The sequence below is a fragment of the Serinus canaria genome, chromosome 2 (assembly GCF_022539315.1).
Source record: "Serinus canaria isolate serCan28SL12 chromosome 2, serCan2020, whole genome shotgun sequence".
In the NCBI taxonomy this organism is placed as follows: domain Eukaryota; kingdom Metazoa; phylum Chordata; class Aves; order Passeriformes; family Fringillidae; genus Serinus; species Serinus canaria.
In genome coordinates, this window is record NC_066315.1 from 124,620,182 (window position 1) to 124,639,599 (window position 19,418).

A 19,418-nucleotide genomic window follows, 5' to 3' on the forward strand; every position below is an offset into this window, starting at 1 on the left:
GACTGGTATGTGAGCTGCCTGAGAAGCACCCAGAGGTATGGAGAAAGGCAGAAGTAAAGCAGGATGTACCCAGTTTATGAACATTATCAGACCTGAGTGGAATATTTATATTCTTAATGAGATGCTCTTATTTCACTTGCCCTCCTGTTCCCCATCTACTCTGCAACAGGCTGTATCCCATGTGACAGCTGAAGCCTGTGTCAGTGACAGCACTAATCCCTGCCACGCCTGCCCTCACTCGTTGTTCTGACATGGCAGCAACACCATTTCACTTTTGCTTGGCATCCTAGCAGACAAAAATGTGCTGTGCACCATCCATCATGACTGTCCTTGTGAGCATGTGTCACCAGGGGTATCATATCCTGAAAAATCTGCTGAACCTAAAACTGAGCCACTGTTATCTGCAAATGGGTTTTGTCTTCCTTTGGGGATAGATCAGTATCACTTACCTCTCCAAACTGTGCATGTATCAGAGAAAACAAAGAGATTTTAATTTAGAAAGTACAGCTAGATAGTAATTATTCTGTTGGCATGTTTATTTTACACATCTTGGAATGAGGGATTTACAGACTTTCAATATCTGAACAGGATTTGAGGACCTGTGATCTCAAAAATGAAGTATGTTTGAGTACTGTTTTAATTTAAGAGAGCTGTCAAATATTGAACTAATTATTTAAATGTAAGAAAAGCAAATATGGACCTTTCTCTCTTACTTACTGCAAACAGAACAAGAGATAGAACAGACTCTATTTCCAGACCAACTTAAATGAAAAACTGTAAGAAAACATGAATTGACTCCAAACTGTATTGCATTCCTGACACATCACAACTTGGGGATACCTTGAAGTGAGCGCTAGGTTTCTGGTGAATAACTGATAATTCATCTTGGCCCAATCCTCTTGTAGGAGCTGAAGCTTGGAAAATAGGTAAAAATATTTTTAAGTATGGAATTCTAAATTCTTTTAAGATTCATAAGTAGTGTCTGGCAACATGAAAAAGTTGTAAGGTTGGGATACAGCCAGAGCACAGGTTAGCACAGCTGGTTGCAAGCTGTTGGGCCAATATGTATCAGACCAGCATATATATTTTTAAAGATTTAGATATATCTTTGGCTTTGCTTGAAAGTTAAAAAAAAAAACCAAAAAAGTAAACTCATGTTGTTAACAGCAGTGTCCTAGAAGGAGTTAAACACAAGGAAGCAAGAGATTAGTAGACAGGATGCTGAAGCATTGTGTTGAATCACATTCATTTTTATTCAGAAGGATCATTCAGCCCATTGTTCTTCTCTGGCCATTCTGTTTGTTGCAATGTAAGATTTAGGGATCTTATTTATTCTTAAAATAAATTAAAATAGCAATGCTAAAGCTTTAAAATTCTGCCTGCATCTTTCATCTCTCCTTGTACTCCCTAACTCATTTTAATGACAAGCATGAGATTAGTGGTTTATGCAGTATGTCCAGAAGATTAATGTTTCCAGGTGATCTTAGAGAGCTGTTTCATTTGAACAGCCACCAGAATTTCTTTTTGCACAGAGTAGGGAAAAAAAAAAAAAAAAGAAACAAATAATCTAACCATCTAAAAGCTGCAGGTACTGAGATTTAAGATAGATCCTTGACACCTTTCTTTAGCAATAATGCTAGATAAGAATTTCAGATTTGGTATTTCTGAGACTAAGGCATGTTTTGTTTTCTATTTAAAAGCAATTGGTTTCAGCATCCACTTCAATACAATAATTTAATGCTGGATTCAGACATTCAATATTCCTTAGTGTTCCTATGTAATCTTTGATTTTCAGAAACTACATGATAAAGGTGATATGCAAAACTTGACAAAACATTTTCCAGGTGAAAAAATACATGCTTCTATTGCAAATTTTTTCACACACAAGTATACACATACAAATACATAAAGGGAAAGGAAAATGCAAGAACTTTGGGTAGGAATTTGCAAAGTGGGTGGAAATTTGACTGGGGGTGAGGGTTGTGCCTGTTTTAACTTCACAATGAAGTTGCAGAAAAAAATGCTATAGCTTCCAATGAGACCCAAAGCAAAAATAAGGATTCTGAACTCCTTAAAGGAATCTAAGTCCAAAATGCCTTCATGGAAGGAAATGTCCAACTGGTGTTCACTGTCTTGTCTAGCTTTATGTATTTCTTATCCCAGCTACAGTAAAGATTAGTTTCCAAAGCCTTTTAACAAACATTTGTGATGTGTGTTTATGTGCAGCTTGCTCAAAATAATCACATTCTGAAAAAAAAATTGGAAGTCTCGTGGTCTCACAGATTTCTGGGGAGAACAATTAATTCAGAGTGAGGCAGTTCTAGGTTCCTGTGATTTCTGAGCCAAATTACATCTTTGCTTTGTGGGTAATAAAAATAGACAGTTTTATGGCAAAGCTGGCTTAGACAGAAAATGTTACTAGGAAGCATAGAAGAACACGAACCCAATTAACATAAAAGGTAGGGAATGTTCAGTGAGAGCTTCACTAGCACTGTGTACTAATGTGCATGGTAATTATACCTTTTCTTCTTTGAAATTCAACTGAAATATGTCATGTGGTCCTTTTGGTAATACTTTTGATATTGAGACCTGATTTAATGAGGTTCAAATAATTATTTTATTTCATTATAGCATTTTTAGCAAGCTATTACATTTTTTCCTGTTATTGATTATTTATATATGCAAATTTGTGTCATTGATAATACTTAGTACCTTAAACCATTTGTGAGAGAACCTCTGAAGCAGCATGTAAAGTATACTTGTATGCAACCCCAAATGTAGAAATACAGAAGTAAACATCAGAAGTCCAATAAATTGCATGGAGAATGATGATGTTTTATGTTTCAACAAAGGGTTTCTGACATGACTTTTGTTATTTTTGTTATTACTGATGAGTGAAATAGTGTTTGAAAAAGGATTTGAGGCAGTTAAGAGGAGGAGAAATATAAGGTTGAAACAAAGCTCATTTTTTGTCAAGGAACATATTTTCATTTAAAAATGCACCAATATGATACAAGAACACCAATATGATAAGCAAGAACAGAGTAATAGGACGTTTACTCAGTAAGGCTATTTGAAATTGATTTCTGGTTCCAGCTCCTAACAGTTAGGTACTGAAAAAATCAGTAAGGGAAGAAAGATAAAACATCATGCTTTAGGACTTAAAGTAATCCTAAACTGCTATGCATTTTAGGATGAGAAGCATGCTGAGATGATAAGAGAATGAGGGAAAATAATCTTATTTCTACCTAGTTTGTGATTCTTGTGTCTTCTTCCAAAAGTATTTGGGGCTGCTGAAGGCAGAAAATTACAGTATATCAAGTATCAACCTGACAAGATATAGCATTTTCTCTATTCCTATCAACTCTTCTATTTTCCTTGCAAAAATGCCACTGAGATAGAAATAAAACAGTGCAGGTCATTGATTTTGAAGATTTTTGGTGTTTGCAATTTTTAAATGCCTTGCTTTTGCAATAGACCTCCATGTTTTTGCTGTCTGGTCACTGAATGGAATCCACTGAGCAACTTCAAAAGCTGCCAATGAAACACAGTTAGAACATGGTTAGAACCTAAGCATTGCTGTGAAGGAAATTTTGGGTTTGGCATAGCTTATTTTGCATATCACCTCCACCATAAAATTTCATTCCATGTGCCAAATTTCAAAGGAATTATCTCCATTTTATCTTGTTTATGTTACTGCTATATTATTTTATAATTCAAAAACTATCATATATATATTTATATTTATATATATTATTGCATAATAATAAAACTATAATAGCATTAAAGTAATATTTCTAGTTTTTCCATGATAAGGTATGAGCTAATTCAGTAGCTGTCCACCATATGATTTACAACATTTGTGTTACAAAGGCAAAACTTTTCTGGACTGTATTATGAGATATATTGGATATAAGGAAGTTTTTTTTCTCAGTGATAGTGGTGAAGCACTGCACAGGTTGCCCAGAGAGGCTGTGGATGTCCCAATGCTGGAAGTGTTCAAGGCTAGCTTGGATAAGATTTTGAGCAACCTGATCTGGTGAAAGATGTCCCTTCCCATGGCAGGAGAGTTGGACAACTTGATGTTTAAAGCTCCCTTCCAACACACATGATTGTATATTTCTATGAGTGTATAATATGGGGCACAAGTTTTCATAAAGCTGACACTAGAAAGAAAATGCCAGAAGACATGCTATGCAATGCCAAAGTAAACTCAGAGCTTGAAAAAATCCTCCCTCTATAGATCTCTAAATCCACAAAACCTGGAACATGAGAATCATGAGCTGAAAGAGAGTGTATGGAAAGGAGAGTTGAACAGCTGAAATCAGTTGAGAGTAATTGCTTTGGGTCAATAGGTTTTTTCAAGTAAAGTGGGACCAACAGGAAAGCCTGCATCTTAGATCATCTGAGAAGCCAAGAATGGTGAAGATTAGACAAAAGATTTCATGTCGGAGAATGAGGGTAAAAGCAGACGTTTTGGAGAGGAATATTATTGGAAAGTGTTGAAAGTGCATTTGGGGCTGCACAGGTCCATTTCTGTCACCCCCACCAGGTTCCCTAATCAGTGAAAACCATTGTTCAAGATTCAGTGAAATCCACTGCATTATTCCTCTCTGATCTGTTGTAAGCCTGAATGAAAGCCTCTAGCCTGTGGGAATACCTTCAAGGTCAGACTTCAGCTTGAAGGTTTTGACAGCAAAGGTCAGGGTATCGAACATTACCAACCCCTCAGTGATGACTGAAATGCTGATCCCAGCCAGCCCTTCAGAGAGACACATTCCCTCCCACCTAACAGCACTTTGAAGGTGTCCATCAATGTTTTCTGCCCCAAACCATCACCTACTGCCTCTGCTCCCTGGCCCTGGAGTTGCTGAAACCTCCTGCCCAAACCAGGAAAGGTCCCAGGCTGCAACATGCAGAATGGCATGTGCATTGCAAAGTCTCTCTCTGGAAGCCACTCTGCCTGCGATGCCCAGAGAGCCTTGGCCTCATTCACTTTGCAAGATTATGAGAAAATGCACTCCACATGTAAGCAAATTTTGTTTTAGTGTTCAAGAAATATGATTAACAAATGCAGATAATGCTGGTAAATTTTTGCAAAATGTTGTAATTGTGATTGCTATTTTAGGAAAAAAAAATTTCCTCATGATTGAGTTAATAAAGTTGACCATCTGCAGGAGAAATAGTGAGTAAGACAAAAGGACTGGGGCAATGGGGATTTTGAACTCTTTTGTACACTACAGATTTCAATTGTCATGAAAAACTATTGCTAGGAGCATGAAGTTAACCGCAGTAAGAGAGTCAGATGAATGGCCATGGGGCAGAGAATGTAGCCAAGTATTAGAAGAGAGAGAGAGAAAAAATGTAGTCTGAGGACAAGTTGAAAATTACCAAGATTCAGGGCATGTTCCCTAGAATAAATCATATTGAAATCTGAAAGAAGTAGATGAGGGACTTTCATCCTCTATCCCCACCACATTCTTTAATGTTTGTGCTTGGGGCTAATTGCAGTGCTGAGAAACTCAGACATCCAGTCAACACAAAGCTTTGTCTGAGTCTCATGGTAATAACTATCTTTTGTTATCAGAGAAGAGCAGCAGAGAGTTTGTTGCCTGCTGCCTTGTAATGATTGCACTTGATCTGAAAGAAGACAGATGCTCTATATTTTATTTGTAAACAGCATCTTTACTGTGATCAAGAGAAAGCAAAGATAATCCTTGCACTCTTCACTGTCTGAAAAAAAAAAGCTGTAAATCAAGGACTGTTTCCCATTAACAATAGTGAGAAGCTAGAAGTGCAAACAGGGTTTGCAATCATATGAGACTCCTTGCTTGAACTCTTTTTATTAGTTCATTTTCTTGCTTGCTAGGCTTACATAAAAACTGTTTCTTTTTTTCTGAAGACAGCAGAAAGTTCCTGATGTACTTTTCTGTTGCTTTCTTTTACCCTCATGGCAATATTAATTATCTGCATGTGCATAATTTACTAGTCCACGTGTTATACAAGTACCTAGTAGAAATCTTGCTCTGTGAGTGAGAAACAGAAGCTGCAAGTCTGATTAAATTAAAAGGATCTTCTTTTAATGAGAAGGGAGATCATACTTGCCTGCATCTATAATTTGGCTCTGGGGGGGTGGAACACCTGTGTGACAGTCACCTTCATGGCTGCCAAGGCACAAACCAGACTGTGTTTCTACAGTAAGCACCCCAACCCCCACAGCTCTTACAGAGCTGGTCTGCAGATAAGTGTCTATGGCCATGGCCATATAGTCCCTTTGAAGCTGAATCTGAACCTCTTGCATCTGCAAGTCTCAGGCTTCCTGCAGAGGAATGCACAAGCCCTGTGCAGAGGAGGAGGAGTGGGCAGGATTGCCAGCAACAGGGCTGCTTTCCTTCCCATAGGAATCCCTTCACAAGGCATGCCAGATTCTCTTTGGTGTTCCTTCCCCTGCAGCCCAGTACCCCAGGGGTACCCCTGCCACATTGCAGGAATTCCTCTACAAAAAATTCCAGCACCGGAAGAGAAGCAGTTTTTAGGGTCTTGGCCATAGATTCTTCAATCACAGAGGAGTCCATGGACAGTCAGTCCAAGAGCACAAAAAAGCATTCTCCCCTTCCCCCAGCAGAAGTGATGACTCTCCCTAGGTCTGGACATTGAACATTTCTGATGGCACAACCAATAGAGCCAGGAAGTTTGGTCCAGATTGTGGTGTTACTTGGGGTGGGTGGTGCAGGGATGGCAGACCAATGCTTCCCCGCAGCATTGAGTGAAGTACATTGGCATCAATTCTGGAGCTGAGAGGCTGTTGTCTCCAGGGCTCTGAAGGAATGATGTGTGATGGGCATTCAGACAGCACAGGATTCCCCCTTTTAGCTGACCTCCTTGTCGCCTGTCCTCACACCAACCCAATTCCCTGGGGAACAGAAAAAATTTCCTGCAAGACAGCTCCTGACACTTTTGCTACTGAATGGTTTTAAGAATGATAGCTTATATAATCCTATAGCCTCATTTCATTTTAGCAGTATTTAATGAAAGGAGAAATGGTTGAACAAAGCAATTTTATATACTATTCAACAAGCAGCTCTTTCTGTATGAAGCATTAACAATAGCTGTCATCTCTGTTCAAAAAAAGGCTTCCAATTACTTCAATGCTAAGAGAAAATCCAAATACTGAGAGTCCCACAGGAATTTTTAATACCATTATGGAAAAGGAAAAGGTGTGACCCTGAGCTCCATTTAATATTTTACTAGCCTTGAGAATCAATTTGAGCTTGTGTTCAATTTTCTGGAAAGTTTCGTCTTTACAGCTGTACAATTTGAGCACATAATGGAAGAGAACAGAGAGCTGTCCTTTTCTCTCTGCTTTTTTCACATGCTAGAGATGGGGGAAAGGGGGGAGATGACATGTAATCAATGGAACATATAAAGAAAAAAGTTAGTTTATGATATAAAAAATGTCATATGACTTCTTTAAATTTTCTTTAGCAAGCAGCAGGGAAATTTATAAGACTAGTAGATGGAAGAGTGTAAAAGAAAGATAAATTAGCCTTAGCTTTTCTGCTGTACAATTATGATATAAGCCATATGGCTACAAGATTTCTCTAAATTGCATCTACCTCTTGGTCTTTCTCTTCTATCCCAAATACTTTTTGTCATCTGAAAGAAGAGAAAATGCATTCTGGTCTCTCTCTATCAATACTTCCCTCTGTATATGGATTGCACACTCATTCTGTGAATTCCTTCTTGTATCCTAATTTAAATTACCATCTCTTCCATTAAATATTGATCTATTTCCAGCTTATCTGGAAATACACAATGATACATTTTTTTATTAAAAATTTAAGTCAAATAAATGTAGAAATTTTAAAGGAATGTCTTCATTTCTGTAACCATTCACAAGAATGTGTGGAAGAACATCTGAGGAAACATGTCTTAGAAAATCATCTTTTGAGCTCTAAAGGTACTTGGAGTTTTCTTGGATCCAGGTTTTGGTTTCCAATCTTTCTGACATGGAGCCCACACTCAGAGGTCACATCCTTAATATTAAATTATAGGTACGTGGATCTGTTCTCTTTCACGGGGTGAAATTCCTGCAGTGGTCTCTAGCTCATGTCCATTCTCTACCTATATCTAGAAATTGCATGGGACAGCACTTGTAAACTGTGACTAAAAGTCATGGTAAGAGTCAATTTAACAATTTAACACAACAGATAAAAGAGTGCTCGTGCCTTGAAGGGCTTCATTTAATTTTGTAGGTTAGATGTAGCCCAAGACATGGGGTCTGGATTGTCAGCAGAAAGCCTCAAAATCCCCATTTTCATTAACTGGGTTAGTGCCTGTTGAAGCTTCCTGTTTATGGCATTTGTTTTTCTGAAACAAAATTATTTTTGTTTTGTTTTTTTCTTTTAAATTACTCTTTTGAAAGAATCTGAAGGGTAAGGATACCAAGAAATACTGAAATACTCCTAGGGCATGAATGCTCTTTAGGTACCATTGCTTGCACTTACAAAGCCTGTTTTAAGTGCGCTGTTGTCTTCAGGACCAGATTCTCAGATTACTTTGCTGGGGAATCTGGAAGCAAAGCACAAGGACTAGCAGACCCTGCTTCTTCAAAGGTGGGATGTTCGTGTCTGGAGAAGGTAGGCTGTCAACAGTAGGAGATGGTGATAGAAAAAATGTAGATCATGCTGTGTTGAGTTGTCTTTTCAGACAATTTTTTGTAGCCACTCAATACAATGAGTGCCCTTCTAAAATGGTAATCATGCTCTTTTAAAATTATTTTTATGTTTTGTCATTAATCACCAGGCATTTTCAGTACAATCACAAATAGAAATACCATTCTCAAAATCAGATCTATTCTGCTGGTGACACACAACCTTGAATGAAATCTAAGTCTCATTCTTTGACTAAGCTCTGCCACAATAAGAAGAAAGTATAGAACTAAAAATTAATTTCTTTTGATAAAGAATGTAATTTTATTTGATTCTGAAAGCACATAAGACCAGGATGCTGCATTATGACATGTTGTTTTCTGCATATTCACTTTTATATTCATAGTGTTTCCATAGTATTTTGAATTTCGGCGATGAATTTATCTTGGTATTGATATCTAAGTGATCATTTCTAGCATACAAGCTGAGAAAATAATGTCCCTGGGCTGCTCCATTCCCATATAGGAAAGGTGCCTGTGAAGCCCTCTCTTCTCCAGGTTGAACAGCCCCAGCTCTCTTAGCCTGTCTTCGTAGGGAAGGTGCTCCATCCCTCTGATCATCTTGGTGGCCCTCTCCTAGATTCACTTAAAAAGGCTCACATCCTTACTCTGGGAGCCCAGAGCTGGACACAGTGCTTTGAGAGCAGAGCAGAGAGGCAGGATCCCCTCCTTTGCCCTGCTGGCCACACTGCTCTTGATGAAGCCCAGGGTACAGCTGGGTTTCTGAGCTGCAAGCACACATTACCAGGTCACATCAAGCTTCTCATCTTCACCCCCTAATCCTGTTCTCAATCTATTCTCCACCCAGCCTGTGTCAGTGCTTGGGATTGCCCAGACCCAGGTTCAGGACCTTGAACTTGGCCTTGTTGAACTTGATAACGTTTACACGGGTCCGCTTCTCATGCCTATTGAGATCTCTCCAGATGACATCCCTGGCCTTCAGTGTCCACACAGCTTGGTGTCATTGTCAAACCTGCTGAGGGTGCACTCAATGCCACTGTCTGTGTTGCCAAGAAAGATGTTCAACTGCACCAGTCCCAATACTGATCCCCAAGGAATGCCACTTGTCAGTGGTCTTCAGTAGAAAATCCACCTATTTAACACATTTTTGAGTGTGACCATGAGCCATTTCTATATCCATCAGGTGCCAATTAATCAAATCTATGCCTCTCCAGAAGAAATGTCTGGGAATGTCTGTGTCCCTTGTGAAGGAAGTTGTCTGGTACATATTCATGTACAAGTGTAGTAGCTAATTTGACAGCCTAAGGAGTGATATGTTTCTGCATTCCTTGGGGTGGAATCATTAGCACAGGTAAATCTCTGTGCTGCTGACAGCAAATTTATTTGACACAGAGTTTATGATCTAGTAGATGTAAATGTCTGCTGTGAAACCAATGATGGATGAAGGAAGAGAACAGCTTATCTCACAAGATTTCCAGTTGGGATAGAAATAATCTATCTTGCGAAATGTTGACAAGTTCACTTCTAATCTAAGTCAGAAAATTGAGGCTGGGAGAGATAGTGCTGAAAAAATAATGGGGTGAAAATCTTTTCTAACTTTTCAAAGCATTTCCTACATCCATTCTTAACTTGCTACAAAGTGCTTAGGGAGTTGCAGAGCTATTCAATCACTTTCATATTAACAGAAAAGCCCCATGTGCACAGCTTTTCTAAGAACTATTTCCTGTGCTAAAGAGAATTTGGGGCTATTACTATCTGTATAAAGCGGTTCACTGTTTAGAGATTTATTTAAATGTGAGGGAATCTGAACTGATTCTGAACAGCTTTGCCACTGTGCCTCTTACAGTGTCACCTTTCTGACATTTTTGATTGAAATAAAGAGAACACATAACTAACAGCCCTCAGCCTTCTACACTGCTCAACTTTTAGAAAAGTGGGTTTTGTAGAGCTGCAAATGTAGGTCTATAAGAACAGTCATCATGGTAGTATTGATCTGTCCCAGGAGGATATGATAAAGTTTTTAAAACCTGGGTATAATATATATGGATTTTTAAAATAAGGGTATAAGGAGAAGAATGTTTAAGATATATCTCTGAAACAGTAACAGATGAGAGATGAAAAATATGTGAAGATTATGGTATTGTGAAGAGGGTACCTCAGATATTTCCCAAGAGCAGATTATAATTCTAATTTTTTTTCCTTAAAATCTGTCCAGCTCATAGTTGGAGATGGTGAAAGCCAACACAGTCAATGACCTTAAACTGACATATAAAGATAGTATGAAAAGGTCTAATTATTGCAAAGGTCACAGGATGAAAATTGTGTTCCAATTCTGTTGTTTCCAGGAGCCGATGGAAATGCAACAGAGCTATCAAAATTCCACAGTGGTTTTCAGAAATGCTTGATATTTACTCTGTGGATTCAACATATTAGAATTTCTATATCTTGAAATAACAGCATCATAGCTGAACTTATAACAAAAATTGAAGACAAAAATAGTATATATTTAATAAAGCACTTGCTAAAATTAAGGGAAGGAAAGCATTTTAAGGAGGCATGAAAACTGTCTACAAATATTTCTCCAATTTCAGAGAGGTAGATGCAACAGAGAAATTATTATTTTATGAAAAATCATGATTTAATAGTAATACAGCTGCTACAGAAGAAACTGCAGTAAAATTTGATACCGAAATACTTTATATAAGGAAATCTTTCATTAAGTATTTTTTACTATTTAGTTCTCCTTAAACACATTTTATATCAGGTCCTTGTATAATTTTAAATACAGGTTGACTGAGCTCAAAATATCCAAAAAAAGTGTAAAATTTTAAAAATTCTTTTAAATATTTGAAGTTTGAAATTTCCATTGGCAAAATATTTTCTGTCAAAAAGGGACATGTATTTTCAATAATTCTGATTACTAAAAAAGGTCAGATTGGGAGTTTTTTATTAATTTTGTGTGAAATAAAAATATCCAGTCAATAAGTCTCAGGTCAAAAATAATAAATAAAAATGTTTGAGCTTTTAGCATCACTGCTAAAACACTGGACTGTGTTTATCCCCACTCTTACACCTTATCTTTCTACATCTCCCTCCACCACAGTCAATTTCAGTGTAAAATAGACTTTTCAGGTCAAAATAGACTTTACTGAAAACATGTTTTCTTGCAAGTCTCAACCCCCACTTGATTCCACATTTAATAGGATATGATGGTCTGTCACAGCAATTTTACACTGAAATAATTCTGATGATTTTGTTGACTGTTACTCTTTTTATATTGTTGAAGCTGAGAAGAGATTTAGCTGCAGCATCCCTCAAATTGCATGAAATTTGAGGGATGCTGCAAAACAAAAGTTTCACTTTATCCATGTGATTCGATGTAAAGTCAATTTTGCAACATTTAATCAGAATGGAGGAGTTTTTTAATATAGATTTGTTTTTATTCAGATAGCTTCCTAAGCTCCAGAAGATATTTTCTACTGAGGGGTCTCTGCTTTTTCCACATATAACTGTTCTAGCAATCATAATGAGACATCTATCTCCTGGTATGTCTTTGAGTAAGATTCAAATGAAGAGACAAATTTGAGAACAAAAATAATGTCTGTAGAAGCTATATATCTATATAACTACATCAAGCTTATACCTATGTAAGGATGATTTTCTTTTATATTTCAAGCATAAATTTACAGGTAGAACATAAGTGAACTTTCAAAGCATTCGCAAGATTTCTGATCTTGTTGAGAAGAATAAGTATCTGCTTAAGGGAAAACATTTGCAAACCCAGATTTTCTCATTCTCCAAGGAGTGATGCATTTGGGATGGGAAATAGATACTTTCTGAGTGGATGATAGAGTAGCAGTTAAAGATCAGTGTGAATTTCTTTAGCTCCTAAAGGGGAGCTCTTCAGAACAATTGCAGTCCTCCTCAACAGATTTTGATTTGAGATCATAGTTTATTTCACCATCTAAGCTACCATCTAAATTTTCTGTATTAGAAATACATTATTGGCTTCACCAAGTAGAAACTTGTGTGTTTAAAAATGTCATTTCTCTCTGTTAAGAATATTTTGCCCAAATTCCTCATGCATTACAGTAAAAATTTTTTGAAAGCTTTACAGCATCAATTCAGAAGAGGTAAAAACTAGACTAGTGTTATAGGTATGCTGTCCATTTTTACTGCTTGTTACTCATTTCCAGTGACTTGAAGGTGCCTTTGCAAACTTCCAGGTATTAGACTTACTGATGTCAAATGTTTGCTTTCAGATATCAACATGGCAGGAGAACCAAAACCATACAGACCAAAACCTGGCAACAAGAGGCCGCTTTCAGCACTTTACAGGTAGGTGAGATTTCACTTTAACTTATCCCAATACAATTTTTATCAGGGAAATTATGGCAACCTAAAATGTATCTACCAATGGCACTGTGCAATATTTACCAAATGATAATGAAATCTAAGTACTTAATAATGCTCCCATTCCTAGTACTATTATCAATATTTTTTTTCTTAATTGAGTGTTATTTCAACTTTTAGTCCTTATTATTCAGTGCTTGGCTACGGCCTCATTTTTGTGACTTTTTTATTTGCAATGGTCAGCTAAATAACTAACAATTTCAGAGCAACAAATTGGTTTCTCATGGATTTTTTTTGCCAGGGATGAGAACCGAGTTCTGACAAAAACTGGATTTCTTCCTTGGCTGATCAGGAGGGCATTGATAGTGTCTTTCTCATATTCCCAGATGCCTTTTGTCATAGAGCATTTACAAACTTGAGGAAACATCTACTTTTTTTTCCAAATCAATTATGTTTAGTGAAGTATTACAGATTGTTAGGGCTACCATGCCTACATCTATTTCTGCTCAATAAACCTTACATCTTATAAAAGTACTACAGAATTTATGCTCCAGATCCATGGAAGGGATTAAGGCTGATTTCTAGTGTAGCTGAAATATAGGTAGACTGGCTCTGAGAGCAACATCTCAGGAGTGAAGTCAGACACACCTGAGCAGTACTTTTTCCTGCCTTGTCTCTCTGAAAGCTTCAGATGGAAATTTGAAGGTGGCATTTCAGAATATAACAACTAGAAGCATTTTAGGTCTGAGCCTTCATGCTACATAGAAGAAATTTGAAGTTTTATCATATAGCTGTCCTTAGCTGAAGTGATAGAAGTATTATTTTTGGAGAAGAGAATCCCTGTTTCATCATTACTCTCAACTGCAAACTACTAAACTCTGTAGGTGTTCCTGGTAACCTTGGTCTATTCTGTCCCTGTTCCAGTATTTCAAAAGATTTTGAAAGATGTTCTGTGATTTATGGCATTTATATTCATTTCTACCTCTGAGCTTTTGAAGGCTTTCTCATAAATACTCATTCTACAGAAAAGATAGGGAGAAGAGAGACCTGTGGAAAGTTCTAAAGGAATTTTAAAGAGGAAAAATATCTTAGATTGTGTCCTTTTATGGATGCAGTGCAAACTATTTCTTTAGAAGATCATGAGGCTTTTATGAGCAACTAAGAGAATCCTTCAATTTCTCCCTTCATCTTAATTTTCCCTCTGCTCTGACCTTGTAAGACCTCACCTGAAGTACAGAGTCCTGATCTGGAGTACTGAGCACAAGAAAGGACTTACAGGGGGCTTATAAAATAGAACTCCTTTCTACATGGGCAGATAGAGATAGGATAAAGGAAGAACAATTTTCAACTAAAAAAGGAGGGATTTAGATTAGATGTTAGGAAGAAATTCTACATTCAGAGGATAGTGAGGCACTGGAACAGATTGCCTAGGGCAGTTATGGGTGTCCCATTGTAAATATTCAGGGCCAGGTTGGATGGAACCCTGAGCAATCTTATCTGGTGGATGGCATCCCTGCCCATGGTGTGGGGGTTTTACTAGATGACCTTTAAGGTTCGTTCCAACCCCCTCGACCATTCTATAGTATGGTCCCTTCCAGCACAAACCATTCTGTGATTGTATGATAACAAGGAACTTTTATTATCTCAGTGTCGCTTAACCCAATATGTGAGAAGATCAGTGGTTAATAAAGTTTTGGAAACATCGAGAACATTTACTTATCTCAGAACACTGTAACTGGGTCTGACTGGGATGGAGTTAACTTTCTTCATAGAATCTTGAAAGTGTTTTGGATTTTTTGCTAAAACACACCAATGTTTTAACTGTTGCTGAACAGTGCTTGCACAGCTTCATGATTTTCTCATTTTCCTGTTCTGCCTTTATAATTAATAGGCTTGGTATGGGCAAGAAGTTATGAAGAAATATATCTGAGACAGCTGACCCAACCTGGCCAGTGAGATAGTCTCTCATATAGCCAGAAATAAAAATAGGGAAGGTTTTTCTTCCAAAGCAGCTGTTGCTTAGAGATTGCCTGCACAGCTTATGGGAGTTGGAAATGCCTCACTTGGATTTTTTTCCCTTCTCCCTTCCCCTATTACACTGCAAATATCTCAATCCATGAGGCTTTTTAACTTTCAATCTTGCCTTCATCCTGATAGGGGACAATGGTAGGGGAGTGAGACAGTGACTATGTGGGTGCTTAGCTGCTGGCCAGGATCCGCCCACAAGACTGAGACAGATAAGAGGGAAGTGACTAAATTAGATTTCATTTGCACTGAGAGTCATTTGTTAAAAAATTTAGTTGTTGCAAAATAGTCACTGTTAAAAGGAAGGACTGTAAGTGGAAAGAGGATAACGGATTTCAGACAGGACAGAATTAAGTGAGCTCAGAGATTGGTGAGTAGAAAGATTCTTGGAAAGAAATTTGAGGCACAAAAGAAGTGCAGAAAATCTTGCACTGAGTGTGCTTAAGGTAGAACAGAAAATTCTCCCGAAGCAGAAAAAATCAAAGGAATTATATGACAGCATCAACTTTCTCTAACATCCTAAAAATTGAAAAGGAATTGTACAAAATGTGGAATCAAAACGCCACGACTGGAAGTAGAAAAGAAGAGCAGAGTCATTCTACAGGATGTCAGAAAGGTGAGAGTATATAATGGTACAAAGTATAAAGATAAAAATAAATTGACATTAGAGTAACATACTCTGATTTTCAGTTATAAGGAAAATAGAGCAGATGATACAGAAAAGACTTCTTTTACTTCATCAAAAGTGGTTAGCTGACCAGCTATTACAGAAAATAAATTTTTACCAGAGGGTATGCAATAAAAAAATTGGCTAACCAATGTTTGACTAAGTGAATTTGATGGAAATGACCTGATAACACTCACTGTAGAATGTTCAAAGGACTAGCAGATCTGTACATGAGCTATTAGTGATTCTTTCCAAAAACTTATGGAGGTCTTGTAAGGCAAAGAAACAGTGGTTATGGGAAGGTGTTATACCTATTTTTAAGAAGAAGATATACAGAAAATTATTAGATGAGACTAGTTTTGATTCTAAGAAATGTACTAAAACACATTATTAGAAATCAATTTATCAAGACCAAGAAATTAATTAATTGGTTAAAAAATCAGGAGCATATTATGCTGAAGCAATATAATTTCCTTATTTGACAAGACAGCAAATTTAATGTAGAAAGAGATGTGCTATAAAGTCATTGTCATGGTAGAGCAATGACACCCCAATTTAGTACCCTCTGAGACTCTCTCAAATGAGATTCCACTTGCTCGCTCACATTCTTTTCCTTCCTTCTTCTTGCTCCAGGATAGAGTTGAGAATTGGAGGCACAAAGGGGTGAAAATTGCAGATTGAGACAAGAACAATTCACTGGAAATAGCAATGAGATTAAAAAAAAAAAAAAAAAAAAAGGAACAGTAACAGCAAAAATATTAGTAACATTATTAACAAAAGGTATAAGACAAAATCTACTTACACAAAAAGCCTGTGACCAATACCAACCAGCTTTTCCATAACACACCACACTTTCTCCCAACTGGAAAGGAATGCCTTGCTTTCCAGAAACCAGAAATAAAGTCCTTTTCCCCTGTCCCTGGCAGGGATGTAAAATGGTATTCAACAGTACTCAGGTGATGGCCAGGCCCACTGGGCAGAGCACACAGCAGCCCACAACTCCTGGGCTCAGGCAATCCAATCCTCTCGGCTCAGTCTCCTGGCAGCTGGGACCACACACCACCACTCCTGGCTACTGTAAAAAATAACTCTGTCCTGGACAAAAGTAGGACAGTCATTTAAACCAGCTTTGACTCTCTTCAGTTTTCATGAGCATGTTCAGGAAAGTTGCCTAGAAGAAGCTGTCTTAAGGTAGGCATCCAATGGAAAAACAGCGACTGTGCGCAACACAGTAATAAGGATAATAACTGTTAACATTTCAGTTTCCTTTGTTATGGATTTTTAAATGGTATTTTTCATATGTGAGACAACATAAAGAAGAATTTTAAGATAAGCAAGGAGTGCTGAACAGGATTGCAGGATTTTATTTACTTTGAAGTACTTGAAGCTTCAAAAGTGTTCAAAGAACTTTGCATTTCTGAAAGGAAGTTCATATCACATTTATAGGTGGATATACACATAAGTCATTAATACAGAGCAACTGATCTCTATGATGTGTTATAGCCTCATAATTTCCTTGTGTGCCCAAGTAATTAGATGCATTTTTTCCTGTAATGGTATAATATTCTTTGGTATCTCAGTTCAGGATCTACATTCCTTTATTTTAACTTTTCTATTTTTATGATCTGTGTGAAAATAGTCTCATTTAATCTTATCTATGTGAAATTTAGCATGAGCCTAAATGTGAGACATACAACTTTTTTTAGGTGCAACTGAATAATAAAATTACTTCTATTTTTTTGTTTAGGCCTTAAAAATATTTTGAGTACATTTAGTCTTTGCTTCAGAAAGCTGTTAAAAACTTTTTTTAATTTTAAGCATGCTCAATGAATATCTTAAAAGATACTTAGAGTAGCTAAATTCTAACACAGCTGTAAACTCCACCAGCATCCATCCTAATTTGCGTTGCATTGAGGGGGGAACCTAAATCCCAGAAGATTCAAAATTGTTCTGAATTTTCTTTTCAACACACCACTTCTGCAGAAAATCACACTCTTAAAAAATCTGCATCTTAAAATTGTTTTGCATCTCATTGTATTCGTCTAGCCTCCAGCAGCACATCTTAGTATCTTTGAAGCACAAAGTGAAGATTAAAGGTGCTTACACAAATGTGTTAAATCACTCTTTGGGAGCAATGTTTTGGTAAAATAAAACATCACACTTTATCTTTTTAATTAAGTGGTGTTTTGATCAGTATTTCACTGAAGCAACTCTGTGTCACCATATGAAAGCTCATTTACTGTTTTTTTCTTGTGTTTACTCTCTAGCATACCAAAGTAGAATCAATCAAGTAGTCTGATGGACTGTTATTCTGCTTCTCTTCATCAGAAAATACTTTAGTTATTTGTTGTTCATTTCAGTCCACTACCATGATATATGGCATGTTAAATACATGCCTGAAAGGTTTTTCTCCATTTCAGAAGCCTTTTTTTCAATTGCTGACTCTGGAGGCTGTGGGTGGTGTGCAACCATTCCCAGATGCCCAAGGAGTGGACCCAAGCCCCAGGACAGGTGGAGCAGAGCCACCATGCACATGCCACCTGTGGCTGGCCATCCCTCAGGACATGCAGCATGTCCTTTCTCGATGGCTGACAGCTTGGGAGCTGGCTAAAAGTCTTATCTGGCACCTCTCTGGTAGTAACAAGGTTAAAAGGATTTGAGAAGGATGACAAGGGCACCTACTTTTGAGTCTTTTGAAAAAACAAAAGCAGTGTGCTGCAGGCTGGCATAATGGTGCCATTTATATTGCCATGAAATGAGCACAATTTCTGCAGGCTCTGCTGCATGGGGTGGTGGTGGGGATCTGCTGGAGATCACATGGGGAGTCAAAACCAGAGTGGTGGTACTGGTACAACTGAGAGTGCAGTGCCCCATGTCACATCCAAGCTGCTTTCTGAGAAAGCTAGTGACTTGACAAATCCCCAGTCAAAGTGATATTTGTATAATGTGGCAAAGCAAGGAACTAGGCTTTGGAAGAAAAATGGAAAGGCAAGTTACTGGGTGCTGCCAGGGTATCTAGCCAATCTCTTTGCTCTACAAAACTTAACATTATTGTTGACCTATAGACTTTTTCCAAGACTGTTTTAACCAAGAAAAATAATCCCTGTGTGGATTATTTTCATCCTTGCCAAACATCAAGCTTCTTTGGAGTGCCACAAGCAAAACTGGCAGGCCCCAGTGTCACATCTACAAGACTTAGTAAGGTGTTATTCAAACTCCAGTCCTCCAGTATTCCTATTGCTGTCTGGGAATGAAGCTGGCTAGCCTAAGATCCATCCTGCTGAGGCACATCCTGGAGTAAGGCAATTAACAGAATGGATTTAGTGAATAGATTCACTAAAGAAAGCCAGGGAATACTGAGTGAAATAGCCTCTCACTGCCTTGGCTTGGCTGTAACCAGAGCCAGCCCCTGGTGTTGAGTTCCCACAGCACTGCCCAGATGTAGCACATGGTGACCCTGCAAAGGCTTCCCTCCAATAAAAGTTTTTTCCCTGCTGTTCTCTGAAATTTTTGATGTACAGTTCAGCACTCTCTGAGTGGTGTTAGATAGCACAGTGGTTTCCCATTACCAATCACTTTGTCAAGTAATGAAATTGAAATGTATATTTAACATGCCTGATTTAACTTGCTACTAATTATCTGCATTAAACAGCCTTTACTTTAAAATTTCATAACTCCCATGGCCTCTAGAAGAAATTATTT

The 19,418-nt window shown here is 37.6% G+C and overlaps 1 protein-coding gene across 1 annotated transcript in view; it reads left to right on the forward strand.

Moving 5' to 3' along the window:
• Positions 1 to 19,418, forward strand: part of RALYL (RALY RNA binding protein like) — a 364,189-nt gene that overhangs the window by 282,017 nt on the left and 62,754 nt on the right. Inside the window, exon 3 of the mRNA XM_050970884.1 lies at positions 12,934 to 13,009. Coding sequence (XP_050826841.1) covers positions 12,934 to 13,009 — 76 coding nt within the window. The remainder of the gene's footprint in view (positions 1 to 12,933; positions 13,010 to 19,418) is intronic.